The 21,830-nt window shown below is 36.3% G+C and overlaps 1 protein-coding gene across 2 annotated transcripts in view; it reads right to left on the reverse strand.

Moving 5' to 3' along the window:
• AP3B1 (adaptor related protein complex 3 subunit beta 1) overlaps positions 1-21,830 on the reverse strand; it is a 187,579-nt gene that overhangs the window by 114,613 nt on the left and 51,136 nt on the right. For both annotated transcript variants that reach the window (XM_070743219.1, XM_070743220.1), the window contains exons 8-14: positions 15,519-15,674; positions 11,954-12,051; positions 9,828-9,882; positions 9,666-9,737; positions 7,000-7,062; positions 6,385-6,517; positions 2,829-2,938 (exon numbers count right to left, since the gene is read on the reverse strand). In XM_070743219.1, coding sequence (XP_070599320.1) covers positions 2,829-2,938; positions 6,385-6,517; positions 7,000-7,062; positions 9,666-9,737; positions 9,828-9,882; positions 11,954-12,051; positions 15,519-15,674 — 687 coding nt within the window. The remainder of the gene's footprint in view (positions 1-2,828; positions 2,939-6,384; positions 6,518-6,999; positions 7,063-9,665; positions 9,738-9,827; positions 9,883-11,953; positions 12,052-15,518; positions 15,675-21,830) is intronic.

The raw sequence follows: 21,830 nt of genomic DNA on the forward strand, positions 1-21,830 counted from the left end.
AAAAGTTTTAAATGCTTTAGTCCATTTATCAAATTAAATAATATAAGACTGATGCCATTAGTACTTAATGAGAATGGGATTATTTCTTGCTCCCAAAGTATCACTGAAATCGGGCTAAAGAATAGTAACTAAATTCTACATTAATTTTTAAAGTATAAAAGGTATAGTCACCTGGCAGAACCAACGTTACTTCTATGTAAGAATGCAGAAGTAACTTAAATGTTAAGACAGCTCAAAAGCTACATTTGCAATGTTATAAAAATATCTCATAATATTATTAAGCAGTCTTTTGAAAGACTGTAAATACTTCTTGTATATATTACATGTATATGAATATACAACAATGAATGTGTTCTCTTGTAAGAAAATGCATGTTCATGTTATCATGTTCATTAAATGTTGGCTAAATAGTCCAAATGGGAACAATAAAATTTTGGGGGCGGGGTGGTGGTGGTGGAGGAAACAACAACAAGAACAACAAAAAAAGAACAAGAAGTCTGTTGCTCATATCTGTGAGCAGAAGCATTCTTTAGCTAGAACTCTCCTCTGCAATGTCAAATAATCTATCCATCTAATTTTAAAGGTCAGGATGCTTTGTCTGTCTCATTCTTAAATTATTTACACACAGTTATAAAGATAGAAAGTTAACTGGCTTTCTCTGGCTTTTCCTGAATTATATATAAGGACCCTAAATAGAGAAAATAATACATTCAGTATACATTTCTGTTTTCTATTATTCTTGAAGATCAAACAAATATTGTAAAATATACAATCTGTTATTTTATATACTATACTGCATAGACAAATAGTTAAGTGCATTTTTCAAATCCTATATACAGTGGCTTTACCAATGAAGGAAATTAATTCTAAACCAGGAATAAACATGATGTAATATTTATCACATAAAGCCTAATGTATTCCCCTTCATATAACTTATGAGAAATTATGATGACACAGAAGATAAAAACAGCAACATCTGAGTATATTTTGCTATCCTTCATATTACAACCTGAGAGTTTTAAGAACAATTCTTATATTTATAAAGCACGTCATTTAGTCCTCTTATTTGCTTTGATAAGATTTTTCAAGATAAACCTGAATACAACTGTGCTGCAATGCATTACTATAAAATATAATCAATACAAAGCAAATGCTAATTTGCCTGAAGCTTTGAAATATATATTATAATCAAAATAATCGCAAGTATAGCAAAACATTTATGGACAGATGTAACTGAGAATTAAGTTTATACTAAAATACTTGTACTTTAGTGTGATAAAATTGCATCTCATAGGAGAAATCAAACCATATTTTGTCCTATCATACCAGTGATTGTTTTTTCAGATCCAAATTCCTCAGAAAAAAATTACCGTATATACAGTGTTCCCTCGATTTTCGCAGGTTCGAACTTCACGAATAGCATATACCACGGTTTTTCAAAAAATATTAATTAAAAAATACTTCGCTATTTTTTTCCTATACCACAGTTTTTCCCACCCGATGACATCATATGTCATCGCCAAACTAATAATTTTTGCAAATAAATAACAAAAAAAAAATTATTGTTAATAAATAATTATGTTTATAAATATCAGGATCACTAAGTGTCTTATTCAATGGTGAGTACCAGTAATAATGGTGAGTAAATGGTTGTTAAGGGAATGGGAAATGGTAATTTAGGGGTTTAAAGTGTTAAGGGATGGCTTGTGATACTGTCCATAGCCAAAAATGGTGTATTTACTTCCGCATCTCTACTTCGCGGAAATTCAATTTTCGCGGACGGTCTCGGAATGCATCCCCCGCGGAAATCGAGGAAATACTGTAATATAATTCAGATATAAGATATATTAAAGACAACATAGAATATACTTCTCATCCTATCAGAAAATGTAGCTTAGAGGTCAAGATAAAGATCATTCAGTAATAACCCAAAGGGTAAATGTGGTAGATCTTAAGACCATACAGGCTAATACAAAAGAAATTTAGTGTTAATGTTATTTATGTAGGTAAGATAAAATATAGAAGATAAAAGAAACGTGCAATGCTTTGAATTTGATGTGGAAGAAGTGCTACAGAATCTGTAAGAATGCAAATACATACAATATTTATCAGCCATTTATTAAAGCAGCTGCATCACTATTATATTAGGAACTCATTAGCCAAAGTGACTCTACTCTTCCTGTCAGATCATCCTGTCAGAAAATTTAGGCACACCCACACTTTTTCTTTTATAACTACTTCTTGACATGGGAAAGGTTCATCCTGGATGAACCTTTAGGATGATAAGGTTTCTGTATCTGCCTGAACTTAGAAACATACATGTGGCTAAAATGAGACGCAGATAGAGTTGGGTTGTATTCCAAGCACTCTTTCCTAATCGAATCTGAAACATTAGGAGATTATTAGTACAGATGTTGTGCAATATTAATGATCTTTAATGTGCAGCTTAAAACTTTTGAATCATTCATAAACTTACAGATGGATATGTGTATATGTGTGTGTTCATGCATATATTTTAATGCTGATTTTCCTATTTACTCTAGAACAGTGTTTCCCAACCTTGGCAACTTGAAGATATCTAAACTTCAACTCCCAGAATTCCCCACCGAGCATTCGCTGGCTGGGGAATTCTGGGAGTTGAAGTCCAAATACCTTCAAGTTGCCAAGGTTGGGAAACACTGCTCTAGAAGATACATGGAATACACAGTCTGAATTCAACAAATTATAATTTGTTGGATAATTATCTTGAACAAATGAAATTCAGAGAAATTTCAGTTTTAAAAAAAATCTAAACATCATAGTATAATATGTAAATACCCAATACTTACCGTTATACTGTCAAGGAGCCTGGCCATGTGTTTAATTATTTCACTATGGTGTGCTAGTTGTGTTTGCAGGAGCTTCTTAATTACTACTATGCTTTCTGCTACTACTATTTCTGGTAAAATAAAATAATAAAATACGTTTTTAAAAGATATGTATCACAGTCAAATAATTAGAAAATTGATTATTTAGTTCCAAAATATGTTGTGACAAAATAGAATATCCTCTAATATTCAGCTTATTTATTTATTTACTTACTTACTTACTTACTTACTTACTTACTTACTTACTTACTTACTTATTAAATTTGTATGCTGCCCCTCTCCGTAGACTCGGGGCGGCTCACAGCAGTGATAGAAACAATGTACAATACAAATCTAATAATACAAAGTTAAAAACCCATAATTTAAAAAAACATGCACACAACACACCATACATAAATTATATAGGCCTGGGGAAGATATTTCAATTCCCCCATGCCTGAGGGCAGAGGTGGGTTTTGAGAAGCTTACGAAAGGCAAGGAGGGTGGGGGCAATTCTGATCTCTGGGGGGAGTTGGTTCCAGAGGGCCGGGGCCGCCACAGAGAAGGCTCTTCCCCTGGGTCCCGCCAAATGACATTGTTTAGTCGACGGGATCCGGAGAAGGCCAACTCTGTGGGACCTAACCGGTCGCTGGGATTCGTGCGGCAGAAGGCGGCCCCTTAGATATTCTGGTCCGATGCTATGAAGGGCTTTATAGGTCATAACTGCTTGTCTTGCACTTCTGCAGAACAATAACTCTATTAGGATGGTCAGTCTTATCGTTGTGAATAAAGTTGTTTGCTTTTAGTCAAAACTGGATACCAGTTCTACAAAATCAAGTAAGATGAGTGAGGCAATATCAGTTTGGATAATTTTGAGTTTATGATCCTGGGGAATTGATTGGGGTGGGTTCCTCTCGGTTCGGAACCATTCACTCGAATGGTATGGTAATGTCATGATGACCTGGTTCAGTCAGTACCAGTTTGTCGGTGCTGCCATGTTTTTTTTTAAAAAAATGTCTTCTGAGCATGCACAGAAGAAGAATTTCTGGCACTGTGCATGCAGCCGCCATCTTGTTTTCAGGGTTTTTTCTCCAGCTATTTTGGAATTGTGCATGCACATACATGTACAAAGTGCATGCATGACCACAAAGTGCACCCACGCACCATGGGAGAAAGCAAATTAGCTGAAAGATAAGTAGGAACCCACCCTGAATTAGATATCTTTTTATTTATTTTTATTTATTATTAATTGGATAGGTTATTTTTTATTATTATCTATAACCGGCTGATATCTGAATAATTAAAAGGGATATACAAATAACAAATGAAGTGTCTATATTGGATTTACAAAAAGGCTTGTTAAAGCTTTGAAGGATTTTGGAGAGAACTATGTTCAGACTAAATCTAAACAATATAGAGTTGCTGCTTATCCATAGGGACCTTGGCCTCTCAGTTATTGCTGTTGATGGGATCATAGGCCATCGACTTGTGGGTCCTCTTCAAGTTAAAGTTCCTACTTCAACAGCCAGTGAAACTCTTGTCAGGGAGGTATTTGCCCAACTTCACCAATATGCTAGTTCTTGGACAATCTAGTCCAGGAACCAGAAACTCCTGGTCTTATCACATGGTTGAATTAGGCTAATTCCCACAAATACAACTACTGTAGTATAAATGCAGAAGCTAGGCTGCTGGTAGATGGACCTAACTAATACAGGATAACACTGACTTTTAAAAAATTATTTGTTTGTTGATTGTCAGTTGGCTTTGACCCAATGCAGCGGCCCAAATGGTTTTGTGCAGACCTCGAGGTGCATATGTATCACCTCTCCTGCGGCACCTGTAATGTTTGCTGATTTGTTTCCAGGTGCAATTCAAAATGCTGATTGTCATCTTTAAAGCCCTTCATAGCTTGGGACCAGGTTATCTCAAGGTCTATCTCTTGCCGGTCACATCTACTCAACCAACTAGAGCGGGGAGGCAAGGAATGTTGTAGGTCCCATCCCCTAGGGAGATACACCTGGTGGGACCCACAAGGGCCTTCTCCATGGTGGCTCCTTCTTTCTGGAATATCATTCCCCCAGAGATTAGACTGGCTAAAAAATTGAACACTCTTTAGGAAGGTGCTTAAGAACTGGTTCTGCCAGTGGACTGGAAAACCCAGTGCAGGATGGAGCCCATTAAATGGCTTGTGTGGTGTGTTGTTGCTGGGGATGAGGAGCTATTATTTTATTGATTTATTAATTATTATTTTCTTCTATAAGTTTTATTTTTTATATATGATGTTTTTATATATGTGTAAGCCACCATTAGTCACTATGTGCAAACAGGCAGCAATATAAATTTTCTAAAATAAATAAATGAATAAATAAATTCAAATTGCCAGATATTATCAATGAAGTCCTTCAAGAAAAGATACTACCTTAGAGAACACATTAGCCAAAGAGACTCTACTCTTCCTGTCAGGTCATCAATGCACCTCTTTCATGAATTGAAATGGCATGGATTGCACTAGGTGATATGCTTTTTTTCGATATTTGTACTTTATTTTTACACTGTGAGCCCAAAATCAATTGGAGTCAGGTGTGCCGAAATCAAATAAATAATCAATAAAATTGTGAAACTGGTTCAGGGTAAAATATGAAGTTGGCATGTAAGTAAACAGTGAGAAGAGATGGGAAAAATATTTAAGTACACTCACAATTTTCATTTTTCTTCTCTAACTACTTCTCCAAATGGAAAAGATTCATCCCGGATTCTAAATACATTTGTGCAATTTCACAAAATACATTTTGTGAATTTTGGAAGAGAGCAGCAGATGGACATTATGATTTCTGTCTATTAATTCTACTCTATAAATCCACCCCTTCCTAAGACTTTTTGACTCAGCAAATATTGCTATTCATAAGACATTGCTGGAATCTGTAACTTTAATATAACAATAAAATAATGCAAGTATAAAGCTATATTTGAAACACAGTTATGTCCGTAATATAGAAAATAGCAAAATAAAGTACTTCAGCAAGTGAAAATACTGATTATATATTAACAATCAAAGGGGTATAATTGCACAGAAAAGCATCAGTAATAATTTAGACCCAATGAGACTATAAATGTACTACATATCTCAAATTTTTCTTATATATTAATAAAAACAATGAATTATGAACTCTGTGGATATATATTAATGGCTAAACAGTTTGATATGCTTCCTTTAATAACACACAAAAACCTCACATTTGTCTGCTTATAGCGCCCTCTGTAGTACAGTTACTTTAATGCAACAATGAAAAATGAATTTATCTTTTATATGAAAGCCTGGAGTATGGCCTTCTAGGTACATCAAGGTTAATCTTTGCGAAAAAATCAGAATCATTTGAAGGTCTTGAAATAGGTGCTATGCTACTATTTGTCCTACATTCAGGTTGTTTAAGGGAAATGACATTTCTATGTAATCCTCTAATAAAGGTCTACTGTACAACGTTACTAGAAAATAAAAGTGTTCATTCATTCAGAAGACAAAATAGAATAATTAACTTACCATCTCTATTGGACAGCAAACATACCAAGCCATTTAGGCAGGTGTCCGTCACTTCTGAGATGTTAGTTGCACATCTGCCTATTGCCTGGATTGTAGCTGCAGCAAATTGTTTATCTTGGCTTTTCACGTATGTCTGAAGAAAACGAGAAATGCATTATCGTCTCGGTTTAAGAAAACCATACCTCCGAAACTAGCTTCAGTGCTTAGTAACAGTTGTGGGGGTAGAAGATGTGCTAGCTGTAGTTATCCAAAACATTTCAAAAGGAATCAGTCTATTTTCATGTACAATAGTACTGCAGAATAACTCAATAACAAGTATTAGTCTGAGTACAAAAATAGCTTGATTCATAGGTTGCTTTAGAAACATTTCAATCTATTAAATAAGCACAGCCTAAGGAAAATCAGACAAAGAGAAAATACTTTGAAGGAACATCTGTATATATGGCCATTAACAACCACCTTTGTTACTCCAAATGCTTTAATCCAAAAATATCACAATCTTTCTTACCTACAACATTAGGAGCATTAAACAAATTTGCAAGGACAGAAGGACATGACATTAGTGTAAATCTGAACATCATATATGTTGAATAAAAATATAAATAACGCACAAACCTGAAATTCTCGGAGAAGAGTTGATATATTGGCTTCGTTTGCTAGGTTAGTTAAAATTTCAAGCTAGAAAACAAGATAAAATGTTAAGGTAATAAAGATATACAGTGATCCCTCGATTTTCGCGATCTCGTTCTTCGCTAAATGCTATATCGCGATTTTTCCCACCCGATGACGTCACTCTCTTCCTTCCCTTCTCATCTTTCTTGCTCTCTCTCTTTCTCTATCTTGCTTCTTCCTCTCTCACACTCTCTTCCTCCCTCTCTCATCTCTTTCTTTCCTTTTCTCTCTTTCTCTATCTCTCCCCCTCTTGCTGGCGGGCGGCGGGCGGGCGGCAGGCGGCGGGCGGGCGAGCAGGGGCATCAGCGAGGAAGACCCAGGGACGGTTCCTTCGGCCGCCCAGCAGCTGATCTGCTGGGCGGCCGCAGCAGCAGCGAGCAGACGAAGATCGGGGTTTCCCCTTTGCGTGGGCGGCGGGGAAACCCCGATCTTCGTCTGTTCGCTGCTGCTGCGCTGCCGAGCAGATCAGCTGCTGGGCGGCCGCAGCAGCAGCAAGCAGACGAAGATCGGGGTTTCCCCTTTGCGTGGGCGGCGGGGAAACTCCGATCTTCGTCTGCTCGCTGCTGCTGCGCTGCCGAGCAGATCAGCTGCTGGGCGGCCGAAGAAACCTTCCCTGGGTCTTCCCCGCCGCCCACGCAAACTCCACCATCTGCGCATGCGCGGCCATGAAAAAAAGGGCGCGCATGCGCAGATGGTGTTTTTACTTCCGCAACCCTACATCGCGAAAAATCGATTATCGCGAGGGGTCTTGGAACAGAACCCTCGCAATAATCGAGGGATCACTGTACTACAATTATTTTTCCTTTCTTATAAACCATTGAAAACTGTAAATATAAAATGGTCTTATCAAACTAAAAATGGGAAGTTATAAACTCAAACTTTGTACTTGTTGATAGAATATTTTTTTCCAGAATTGAAGAAACTATATTAAAGCCAGTATAAATTTTATCTATGCATCATAAAATACTTTGTACTGAAGGAACTACTAGCTCAACTCATGCTAGCCAAGCTGAAGCTTTTACTTCAGTTATGGAAGCTTCCTAACTTAGAATAGAATAGAATAAAATTATTTATTGGCCAAATGTGATTGTCATAAATGTCATTATGTCATAAAATCAGGGTTATAATAAATTTAATTTATAAAAATGTATTAAAAACATTTCTGCTCTACCAGAAGCATTATCAACATTTATTGAAAATAAAAGGTGGCTGAGACCCAGGGTTTTGCCATGTGTCTACCTACCAAAACAAACGCAAAAGTTAAACTGGGTTAATATTTAATGCAGAAAGACTAGAATCCAGAAAACCAAGAATCCAATAGGAGCATCCAAGCAACAAAATTACTGTGGCTCTTTCCTTCTAGATTTTCTTTTTCTTTTCTTTCTTGATTTTCAGAAGAATTTAGAAACCTTTCATTTGTGAAGATCTTACAAATTGATCTTGCATACAAATACATCTGTACTCAACTCTCCCGTTTCTCCACTATCTTGAGGGGAACACCTAAAGTAATAGTACCACTGTCTAATACTTGCTAACAAAGTGACTCAGCTGTTTCATCCATCCATTCCGATCGTCCTTGATGGGTTGTACTACAGATGAATAAGAATAGGATACTTCTTCCATCTCTTTTGATCAAGTAAACCCTTAGTTATTTATCTTGTGATATTAGTCACTTGAGTAAGTATATGTTGCCCTGAGGCTAGGCTGAGAAATATTTGAAGAGCTAGATAAACTACCCATATATCCAACCAATAAGTACAATGAGAAACTTTCTGTCCAAAGCATTTTCTCTGTATTACTGGTCAAGAACATTTGTCTCTTGCTCAGCAGAGTTCCAACTCATCACTAACGCTAATAATTAGACTTCCTAAATCATTCCCCCTGGAAAAAAGTGAAACCTGAATTTAATAATCCACTATTTTATGTACAACATACCAAAACTTTGTTTGGGCTTAACTTCCTAATCCATCCCTGGGATAATGGGAATGTTTGTTGTTTCTGAAGTCTGTATAGACTGTAGCCATTTTTGCATGTGCATTAACATTTTCCTTTTATAAATGTACAAGTCATCTTTCTCCTAACCCAGAAAAAGAGAGGTGCTTGAGCTCTCCTGTGCTGCCTATCCTCTTCTTGAATGCAGAGAAAGAAGAGGTCTTGAATGAAGTGGTTCCTTTGCATAACTTCAGTGTGTAGATCATCTCCTCCATGCTGTTTTCTTAATATATTTCATTAATCACCTCTTCCTGGCAGGAGGTTAGATTCTGCTTTCACTGTCCTATTCTCCCTCTTACCCTGTTCTGCAGAATCCACTTGGAGTGAGTCACTTGGATAGTTTCTCAGTGTGTCCTTCTTGGGGATTGATGAAAGACTAAATGGAAGAGTCTTGAACTGATACTTATTTTAGTAGTAAAAATATCTCATGGGCGTTCAATGAAATGTTGAATGGACATTTAGACATATGTCTAACAGATCTATGAAAAACAACATGTCACTTACAGCATCTGCTGTAAGTCTCAGTAATTAGATTCACATATAAGAAACATTTATTTTTAAAGAATAACTATAGGGTTAGCATATACTTATTAGCAAAGTACCTATACCAAACATACCTTTAATGTCTTTATCATAGTTGGATCAGTCGACCTAACATAGAAACTCTTTAAGTAAGGCTCAAACAGCCCCTGCATGGAAACAAAAATAGAACAAGAAATCAATATCAACAAATATGAAGATCAAAAGTATTTTGAATGTATAAAGCCAATATGTCAAACCTTGCGCTGGATCGACATTGTTGCTATATTCTGGAGAACGATATATTGTACTTCCCTAAAAGTGAATGGAATATGATTAATGCCTTGCTTAATTATTTCTCCATGAGAACTATATATAATGAAAAAAATCAACTGAATATAAAATGGTAATACTATGCTTCTATATGTAAAGGTTAGTAAGTTACTTACATATATATTTTATACAACTGAATTTGACAAATATTATTTACATAGTAACTCATATTATGAATATCATCATAAGTGCATGCAGAGATGCAAGAAGTTACTGTATATCCACAATTAACACTAATTTTACTCGAAAATGAAATCCACGCTGAAATCTCTAAAACCTTATTTCATTGATAGAACAGAAATTTTATTCAAAATTAAAATTACTCAATATTAAAATACAATACTGAAAATATTTCAGTAGATTCCTGAACTTGTATGTGAAATCCTGGATTAAACCTAGATTCTCAAATTAAATTTAAAGATTATCTTGTTTGACTTCATTTTAATATGCACCAATAATGTGGGAAATGTAAGAGTTGACAAGCAATAAAATTTTGTAGTAGTGGAAGAGTTTAGAGAAAGCTTGTGGTCCATTATTATTCTTTATTTCACATAAGAGGATCACAATATTGTTCAGTGACTTTTTTGGTTTGGTAGAAAAGAGTTCCCCAAACTTGTCGGCTTTGTGGAGGGGGATGAGGATGGGATGGTTCAGCATAAGCACCTGCTATGTCTGTGGCACAGTTCCGAAAGGTTCAAGGCCGGGTAGCGGCCCGGGGGTTAGGGACTCCATGGCAAAATGTATGAACCTACCCCACAGAAGAAACTAATATAACTCTATTGAATATCTGTCTAGATCAAGGGTGGGCAATTAATTTTGCTAGGGGGCCGCATGATAAATTGAGATGATTTTAGAGGGCCGGACTAATATAATTAACTCAGTTCTACCCAATACTGTATATTATTGAGTAGAACGGAGTTAATTATATTATAAATTATAAATTACAATTTTATATATATATATTATATTATATATTTCTCCCTCCTTCCTTCCTTCCTCGTTCCCTCCATTTCTCCTTCCTTCCTTCTTTCCTTGTTCCCTCCATTTCTCTTTTCTTCCTTCCTTCCTTCCTTGTTCCCTCCATTTCTCCTTCCTTCCTCCCTCCCTCCATTTCTCTTTCTTTCCTCCCTCCATTTCTCCTTCCTTCCTTCCTCCCTCCCCCCTTCCATTTCTCCTTCCTTCCTTCCTTCCTTCCTTCCTTCCTTCCTCATTTCTCCTTCCTGGTTGGACCAGGGGCCGGTCACAGACAGCGGGCGGGCCGTGTGCGGCCCCCGGGCCACCACTTGCCCAGGTCTGGACTAGAATAGATCATGCTAAACCAAAAATTTAAAAATATATATTATAGCTCAGTTTTATTTCATATGAATTAGATATGTAGTTGTAACAATTTCTTGGACTCAAGAATAGAATAGAATAGAATTTTTATTGGCCAAGTGTGATTGGACACACAAGGAATTTGTCTTGGTGCATATGCTCTCAACGTACATAAAATAAAATATACATTTGTCAAGAATCATGTGATACAACACTTAATGATTGTCATAGGGGTCAAATAAGCAATGAAGAAGCAATATTAATAAAAATCTTAGGATATACGCAACAAGTTACAGTCATACAGTCAACATGGGAGGAAATGGGTGATAGGAATGATGAGAAAAACTAGTAGAATAGAAGTGCAGATTTAGTAGAAAGTCTGACAGTTTTGAGGGAATTATTTGTTTAGTAGAGTGATGGCGTTCGGGAAAAAACTGTTCTTGTGTCTAGTTGTCTTGGTGTGCAGTACTCTGTAGCGACGTTTTGAGGGTAGGAGTTGAAACAATTTGTGTCCAGGATGCGAGGGGTCAGTAAAAAGTAAATTTATACCTAATGTGCTGTTATTATATTATTATTATCTATATTAATTCTCTAAAAGTTTGGTAAAATTGTTCATTCAGAACATATTAGTACTCAAATATTGTATATGTTTACTTCCACTACTTATAACTGAAAATTATATATACTCCTTAGCTGGGATGATCAATAGCGGCTAACAAAATAAATAAATTTGATTTACCTGTTACTTCGTAGTAATCGCACTAGGGACTTAGCAACTATACCAGCTTCAGAATTGGGTGCCACATGCCAATAAAGTTGTGCAACTGCCATCACCACCTTTAAAAAATAGACATTATTTGCTAGTGATCAAATTGAAAATGTCAATTCCTTTTGTATTTTGAAAGTACATTTGTTATTTTTCTTTTTAAAACTATGTTCTATTTGTTAGATTAATTAATCCTTAATTTTCCAACTACAAGTGTGGCTGCCTTATGTAAGATTGAAACAAAAATACCTGACACACCCAGTGTATTTCTTCTTGGGACTCCATCCACTTAACAATCCACCTAATCACTTAACAAGAACCGGGAGTGGTTGTAGTCGTTGTTGAGTGAAACAATAAAATGGGCAATCATATGATGTCTTGTTTAACAACCATTTCACTCAACAACCAAGATCCAATTGTGGTCATAAGTTGAGGAATACAGGTACAGAAATAAAATATTTGAGATATCCTCTCTTTGGTTAATAGATACTGAAATTTAAAATAGGAATCTTCGTATTCCATTAAACAAATTAGCTGACATTACAGGGATGAGATAAATAAAGAGCCAGGGTGGCGCGGCAGGTAGAGTGCTGTACTGCAGGCCACTAAAGCTGACTAGATTTGTAGGTCAGCGATTCAAATCTTACCACCAGCTCAAGGTTGACTCAGCCTTCCATCCTTCCGAGGTGGGTAAAATGAGGACCCGGATTATGGGGGCAATAGGCTGGCTCTGTTAAAAAGTGCTATTGCTAACATGTTGTAAGCCACCCTGAGTCTAAGGAGAAGGGTGGCATAAAAATCAAATAAGTAAGTAAGTAAGTAAGTAAGTAAGTAAGTAAGTAAGTAAGTAAGTAAGTAAGTAAGTAAGTAAATAAATCCAGAGATTATGTGCTTTACATGTTTATTACATTTCTTTTATGAAAAAAAGTCTTTAACCAATAAACTATTGTTTCATGCTAACAAAAATGTTCGTACAGTTTGTTTATTTATTTATTTAATTAATTTGATTTATATGTCACCCACTCCTACAGGACTCAGGGCAGTTCATGCAGCTGCAATGTTTTATAGCTCCTAATATACTTGTAAGATGTCAATTCCTCAAAAGAAAGTATACAGATGGACCAGATGAATATTCAATGTCCAGCCAAAAAAACATAAAAAGAAATGTACCACTTTTTTAAAAAAAAATCAATCCAAATTATTTTGAATAAAAAAACCTCTTATTCAAGGAAAAGTTATAGTAGACATGGCATTTGTAGCATGTATTGCAGATCCACTGTATTTTCATGAAAACATATCAGGACTGAGAATTTATAATAAAATATATTTATAACATCATCATTTTCATTATCTTACTTTGGTGTGTATCCTTTTATGTGTCCACCACAAGAAACATTCTATCTATTCGGTGTTTTATAGACCATCACAAAATTATATACAATACCCTTCCCACCAATTAGGCCCAATATTGATGATTCCATGATGGTAAAACAGCGAAGTCCTAAAAGAAGCCCATTTATAATAGTGACAGCTCCTCTATTCAATGTCATAAATTGATTGATTTTTAAATACCATAGGTTCACAAGAGATCTCCAAATTGAACAGCAATTCTAATTTGTGTAATTTGTAAATTTGTTTCTGCCTATCATGAGAAGACTAATTAAAAACCAAAATTATTATGTCCATGTACAAAACTGTATATGTTTAATACATATTGCCCATTTCTGACAATCAAAGGCACGACCATCCTCATTGAGCGACTGAAAAAGCTGTCAAGATAAGCAGCAAGGGCGTGACCTGAACAGCTTTGACAGACTCAGTCCAATCAGCGAGCAGACAGAATTAACCCATGCCTGGATGCTATATCCGCTATGAGAGAATCAACAGATTTGCTTTAAAAGAAAATCCACCAAAAAAAGAAAGAAGGAAACGAATCCTTCAAACATTTTCCCCATTTTTAGGGCAACTGAATAGAAGAGATTCTGAATTGGGCTTTGTAAAAAACTAATATATTCTACAGATCCTTTTATTAGTTGCTAAACCTACATACCAGAGCTGTGGGAGTGAATTTCTATATCCACATTCCTACAATAGTTCTCCCAGAGTTCTCCAGACAGTCCACAAAAAGCTGAACAGCTAAACAGCCCAAAACAGAATGTGGCTTAGGAAGCATCGCCTCAAAGAATCAACTAACCCCATATTTTTAGCTGATCTGCAGAAATTGCATCTCACTACAGCAGTGTTTCCCAACCTTTCTTGAGCCGCAGCACATTATTCATATTTTCAAAATCCTGGGGAACATTGAGCTGGGGAGGAGGGGGGCTAAAAAAAAGTTTGGACAAAAAAATCTCTCTCTTCCTCCCTTTCGCTCTATTTCTCTCTCCCTCCCCCTTTCTCTCTCTTCCTTCCTTCCCTTCTTTCTCTCTCTCCATCCCTTTCTCTCTTCCTTCCTCTCTTTTTTGCTCTTTCTCTCTCCCTCCTTCCCTCCCTCTATGTCTTTCTCTCTCCCTCCTTCCCCCCCTCTTGCTCTCTCTCTCTTGCTTTCTTTCTCTCTTTCTCTCTCTCTGTCTCTCTTGCTATCTCTTTCTTTCTTTCTCTCTATCTCTGCCTCTCTTTCTTTCTTTCTTTCTTTCTTTCTTTCTCTCTGTCTCTTTTGCTTTCTCTCTTTCTCTCCCCCCCTTTCTCTCCCTCTCTTTCTCTCTCTCCCTCTCTTGCTATCTCTTTCTCTCTCTTGCTATCTCTCTTTCTTTCTTTCTTTCTTTCTTTCTTTCTTTCTCTCTCTCTCTCTCTCTTTCTCATACAGCACGCCGCAGCAGCACCATTGGGCAATAGCCGTGGGGCGGCAGCAGGGTGGTCAGTTATGAGGCGAAGCTCCGGAACGGAGGCACCGACGGCAGCAGCTGGACGTGTTGCTAGACACCGTATATGCTGGTGTTGCGCTGAGCATGGGCATGGGGCTGGAGCCTCCATCCCGGCCTAGCCAGCAGGCAAGTGCCAGCCACGCAATGCCAGCATGTACAGCATACAGCAACATATCCAGCTGCCGTCGGTGCCTCCGTTCCGGAGCTCTGCCTCACAGCTGACCACCCTGCTGCCGCCCCACGGCTACTGCCCGGTGCTGCTGCTGCCGCCGCCCTCCCACTGGGCCCCAAAACTCACCTGCTGCCGCCGCCAGGGAAGCTCCAGCCGGGTGGGGCGCTGCAGCTGCCTGAAAACTTGGAAGTCGCAAAGAAGGAAGCTCAGCTTCCAGTCTCACAACTTTTTGCTCTTCGCACTCTCAGCAAAAAGTTGCGGGACCAGAAGCTGAGCTTCCTTCTTCGCGGCACACCTGGCGACACACTGATTGGGAAACACTGCACTACAGAATGGCTCATGCTAGTCACTTACTCAGCAAGGACTCTTAATAGGACATTGTCAGACATTCAAGACAACCACTGGAAAAAAAGAAGACAACTTCTACTAACATTCATACACATGCTTAACTTTAAATCAAACCATTTGGCTAAATGAAAAAAAAAGTGAATTAAAATAGCCATACAGCAGCATTCCGGCTTTGTAATAGAGGCTTTGTATTTCTTATCAGTAATCTGTGGTCTGGATCCATAGAATAGGACTTGTTCACTTTTGAATCTTTATCCTGCTGGTCATCAGATTCATAGAAATTCTTTTCACTGTATTCTTCCAGAGCACCATCCTACAAAGAAAAATAACACTCATTATTTTACTCCTATAAAGGGAAATAACACTAATTATTTCACTTTTAATTTTTAAGTAACATCCAAATTATAAATATGATACACTTTCTAGATTTTCCCAACACAGTGATTTCAAATTACAGTTTAAATATATCAAGGAATTTTTAAAAGGAAATTTAAAAGGAAAATGATATATTAGTTCTTTGGATCTTTGATATTTAATCTAATACCTGATTTGTCTATAAATGAGTATCATCCCCCCCCCCCAATCAAAGAACAAAATTCTAATTAGTAGAAGATATAGTGTAAAAACACAATTTTAAATAACATAGCATATATGATATTTTTATCATAATCCATCTATGCCAATTTGATCTTTTAAACATCATAATTAGAACCTGTTCTAAGATGGAAATTTCTTGAATCCAACTTATATTCCATGAAGCAAATAATTGTTGTCTGGTTATTTATAGGTATATGGCAAAAAAAAACCACCCTACTTATTTACCTACCAATTTCTAAGTACAGTGATACCTCGACATACGAGTTTAATTCGTTCCAGACCCGAGCTCGTAAGTCGATCAACTCGCATCTCGAACGAATGCCTTTAGACTTTGTTTTTCGCGCCGAGATAAGTGGAAGCAAGGAGATTCTTGCGCCACCTAGTGGAAGCTCGGCTCGTATCCCGAATTTGAGCTCGGGTGTCAAACAGAAATTTCGCTCGCGTCGCGGCTCTTAACTTGGAATACTCGCATGTGGAGCAGCTCGTATCTAGAGGTACCACTGTAGTTAGAACCTAGTTAGATAGACAGACAGATAAACAGAGTTAAAAGGTACCTTGTAAGCCATCTAGTCAAATCTCCCACCCAAGTAAACCCTATACCATTTCTGACAGATGGCAGTCCAATCTCTTCTTGAAAGCCTCCAGTGATGAAGCTCCCATAAGTTCTGAAGGCAAGCTGTTCCATTGGTTGATTGCTATCACTGCCAGAAAGTTCATCCTTATTTCTAGGTTAAATCTCTCCTTGTTCAGTTTCCATCTATTATTCCTTGTCTGACCTTCATGTGCTTTGGAAAATAGCTTGACCCCTCCTATCTGTGGCAGCCCCTCAAATAATGGAATGCTGCCATCATGTCTAATAGTTAATTCTTTCACAATTTCACCACTATAATCTGTAGTTTTCACAACTATAAACAATTATTTCAGATGTGGACATAATTGATTTTCAATCCTTTTCTGATCATGGAATTTGCTTTATAGCTACCACATTTATTTATTTATTCATTCATTCATTCATTCATTCATTCATTCATTCATTCATTCATACATTCATTCATTCATTTATTTGATTTTTATGCTGCTCTTCTCCTTAGACTCAGGGCAACCTACAACACACTAGCAATAGCCCTTTTTAACAGAGCCATGATATTGCCCCCACAATCCGGGTACTCATTTTACCCACCTCGGAAGGATGGAAGGCTGAGTCAACCTTGAGCCGGTGGTGAGATTTGAACCGCTGAGCTACAGATCTACAGTCAGCTTCAGTGGCCTGCAGTACAGCACTCTACCTGCTGCACCCGGCACATGCTGAGTCAATATCCTCACTGAGCTTTCTTATATGATCCCAAGATCCATTGTCTGATTAGTGGGTTATGGATCTGAAGTCTCCCGAGGGCCACTGAAGATGTTATGAATTAAGGCTGCTTATGTTGTTTTAGCTATTTTCACAATTTTTTATTTACTCATTTGAGCTGCCAGACAAGAACAGAAGGTCTTAACAGAAAGTTACAGCAGTTACAGGTGGAGTGTGTTCCAGTTTGGGTTGAAACCAAATGAAATAAGAAAATATCTCAAAATATTTTCTCGATCTAGACTAAATCAATATAATTGTGAAGTTACTGTAATCAGAGCTTACAGATAAGCTTTAAGAAAACATCACCCCTTATTTTTCTTTCCACAGTAACCACCTTCTTCCATGAATCTTAGAAATAGGTTTGCAAGGCGATATGATAGTTTATAAGAAAGTTTCATGCTGAGTCAATCTGTGTAGAATTCTTATTAAAAAGTTAGAGACAATCATTTGCCTATTAAGCAAGAAGACAGAGAGGAGAAAAAGAGATCTGTCTGTCTGTCAGTCATTTAAAGAATCATAGAATGGAAGGAACAGAATAGGAATCTTCACAGACCATCTCTGATTGATTGATTGATTGATTGATTGATTGATTGATTGATTGATTGATTGATTGATTGATTGATTGATTGATTATTTGTTTGTTTATTGACATTTATATTCCGCCCATCTCCTTGTGGACTCAGGGCAGCTAATAACAATAAAATAAATGGTTGATAGTCTTTGAAAACTTCCAGTATTGGCGCATCCTGTACAGAGTAAAGAAAATGATCTTGATGGAAACATGAAAAAAATTATTATCTAGGCAAAGGATAAACATTTGTAAGTCTTGAGAAACAAGGTAATATTCCAAATGACTCCTGCAGAAGCTTGATTCACTGGGATATGGGGAAAGGGGAAGACAGGTACAGCACAGATACTGATACTATAGCCAATCTCAATCAGATTAGTTCTATTCTTCCTATGAAACTGATTTCCCAGTCAATTTTAGAATAGAAGAAGAGAATAGAGCAGAGCAGAGTAGAGTAGAGTAGAACAGAACAGAACAGAACAGAACAGAATTCTTTATTGGCCAAGTATGATTTGACACACAAGGAATTTGTCTTTGGTGCACATGCGCTAAGTGTACATAAAAAGAAAAAAAGAAAAAAATACATTCAGCAAGAATCATAAGATATAACACTTAAAGACAGTCATAGGTTACTAATAAGAATTCACACAATTCTAGGAGGTAATTCCACTGCTTGATAGTACTCACAACCATGAAATTCCTACTTATATCACGTTTGGGTCACTTCTATGACATTTCCATCTATAGAGTCTTGTCCTGTCTTTAAACACTACAGATAATTAATTGACACATATTTTTTTTCTGTGATAGCCCTTCAAGTACTGGAAGACTGCTTAATCGGTTTTTCCTTTTCTTTAGACTAGACATACCCAAGTTCTTTTTATCATACTTCATAAGAGTTAGTTTCTCAGCTGTTTGCTAACTTTGTTGGTGACAATTCTGACAGGTGTGCTTATTTTTTAAGATTTTTAAAAAAATACGGAGGTCTCTATTTTTTCCCAATGTACACCCAGTGAACTGGAAATGAGCTGGAACAAAGCATTTATTCCAAGCCAATGCAGATCAAGCTACTTCAAAGATCAGGATTTGGCCTCAAAACAGAGTAGACAATAAATCTATAGCTTTAATTCCATTTCAGTAAACAATCTTCTAAGTACCTTTAAAGTATAATATTTATTCTTGAAAGTTCAGTAAAAAGCTGCTTCAACAAATTTACTTAGATTAAGCAATTTTCATTTTAAAGGACAAAAAAGACAACCACTTATTATTTTTAAAGAATATTTCTATGTCATCACAGATTCAAATGTCGGAATAATATTCATTCTCTTGTCAAGTAAAAATTAAAGGACATTTAACAAAATTAAGAAAGGCTTTGGATCCCCGCCTCCATTTGTTAGGTCTCTTTAGCAGCTGAAGCAAAGTAATTCAAAATTATTAATCTACAGGGAGATACACATTTAACTTGGGAAGGAAGATGAGGAAATCTGTTGAAAAGAAAGGTAAATTCAGGAAATAAATATGCAAATATGCATTTTAACATTCTTGAATGTATTAATCTGAAAGGTTTAATTTCCATTTTCCTGCATCAGCTTTTTTTATAAAATGTCATGCCCTATAAATATGCTGTTATTTTCTATAGTCAAGTACCTCCTTAACAAATCTTCTCATTAATATGTAAATTTAAAGTCAATCGGTCTTCTCTCTGACAGCACATGAATTCCTAGTGCACTGTATAATCGATTTTGACTTGGCAACCACTATTTATCAAAGATGTCAGTTAGAAAAATTATGGAAAATGCAGTACAATTGATATGACTGCAATATACTTTGTCAACATTTAATTGTTCCTCAAATCATACATTTACATATAAACAGACTAAATACTGATCTATAATGATGCAGATAAACTAAATTAAAAATCTGTTTTACTACATAAGAAGCTTGTTATAAGCTTATTCAAAAAAGTACTAGAAGAAAACATGGGGACCTGCTGATTCTTAGATTTCAGAGATTTCTTTCTGCTATTTTAGCAACTAAATGAGAAATTTGTTTATTTATTTGATTTAGGCAGCAGTGTCCAGATAGATTGATTGATGGCTTCTTTTCCCCCTCCCCCAATGCCATTCCAAAAAGTCTTAAAGACTTGGTTGAAACCCAATCAGATATATTTGTATATGTGGATGTTGTTGGCCAGTCTTACCATTTTGTTCTTTATTTTTCTTTTTAACCCTATTTATCTTGTATTTTCTCCAAGTTTGATTTTATTGTGGGTCATCCAGAGTCAGTCTAGAGTCAGGCAGTGAATGTTGTTATTTCCTACATATATTTATAAGAATAGGAACTGATCATGTGTTTACTAATGACTTTTTCTTGTCATTCTAAGACATGGTATGTTGTATTATGTCTATATTATCTAGTCTCAGTTTAAGTAAATAATAGCTTAGCTAAAAGATTGCAAATTGAGTGATGCCTTGTTAATATATCTATGAATGACCAGCTGCCGATATTTCATATTTAAAAACCTGAAATATCTTCCTATAAATATGGAAGCAAAATTTTAAATGTATCTGTGCCCATAAAAATGTATGGAAATTAACGATGGCTCTTGATTAGAATTAGAAGAGAACTAGAAATTCTAATTCATGAAAACAAATAAGCACTGTTGAAATTACTGGAATGATCTTATTAATGGGCATTAAAAAATTACAACTTTTTAAAAGGTAGAAAATCTAAAAGAAAAGGTTGAAACTGTGTATATAAAAAAGCTATATACCTGAGAAAAAAATCAGGAATTAGAACATGAAAATTTGAAAGTACATGTGTAGGAATAAAAGAAAAGAGAAAACAAAAATGATACTATCACAGTTTTTAATAAACCGCCTTGCCAAACAAGAGACATGGCTGAAGGTTTTGCATCAGATGACCAGACTTTCAAAGAAGCATGCAATAGGGTAATGGGAGATCTCAATTATCCTGACATCTACTGTGAATCTAACTCAGCCAAGAGCCAGAGGTCCAGCAAATTCTTGTCCTCTCTTACTGACAACTCATTTATTAGAAGATGGAAAAAAGATCAAGGAGAATAGGTTAAAAAACTGAAAGAGACTGGTAACTTTGGGGAAGTCATTGTCTTTGGATTTGTGATATATAAAGGAGGAAGAACTGAGAAAAATCAAATCTATACTGGTCTGAAACAATTAGAAAATGTGATTGTAATCCTTGATTAGATGGGAAAAATGGAAGCCTGGAGAATAACAAATATTACCTCCATCTACAAAAAGGAGAAGAAGCTATAGATTTATCAGCTTGACATATATAATCGGCTAGGTCCTCAGATTATTAAACTGTATGCTTTAAACATTTGGATATGCAGGTGACAATTAATAGGAGCTGCATGGCTCGTTGCAGATATACGGTTAATAATTTGGTAGAGCAGGAGAATGATTTAATTATCTAGTACTGGACATCAACAAAATTTTAGACAAACTCTATCATAATAATCTGCTTTATGAAAAGATATAAAAATGAACTATGGGCCAGACAATATCACTGTTAAACAAACTCAGAACTAGCTGAATAACCACATCAACGAGTGCTTGTTAATGGCTCCATTTCAATTTCCTAAACGGAAGTTTTAAGTAGAGTGCCAGAAAGCTCTGTTCAGGGCCTTGTGCTGCTCAGCATTTTAATCAATGACTTGCATGAGTAAGTTGAGGGGTCACTTATCAAGTCAGACTATGACACAAAGCTAGGAGGGGTGGCTAATAAGTTAGAGCAGAGAGAGAAGATTTTAAAAGCCAGAGACAGGCCTGAGCAGTAATGAATAGAACGGAATTTTAATAGGGAGACACGTCAAGTTCTGCATCTGGGGAAAAGATGAAAGGGAGAAGTGTAGAATGAGTGTGAACCCAGAAAGAGTACTTATAACAAAAGATGAATGATTGTCAGCCTTC

Source organism: Erythrolamprus reginae, chromosome 2 (assembly GCF_031021105.1).
Source record: "Erythrolamprus reginae isolate rEryReg1 chromosome 2, rEryReg1.hap1, whole genome shotgun sequence".
In the NCBI taxonomy this organism is placed as follows: domain Eukaryota; kingdom Metazoa; phylum Chordata; class Lepidosauria; order Squamata; family Dipsadidae; genus Erythrolamprus; species Erythrolamprus reginae.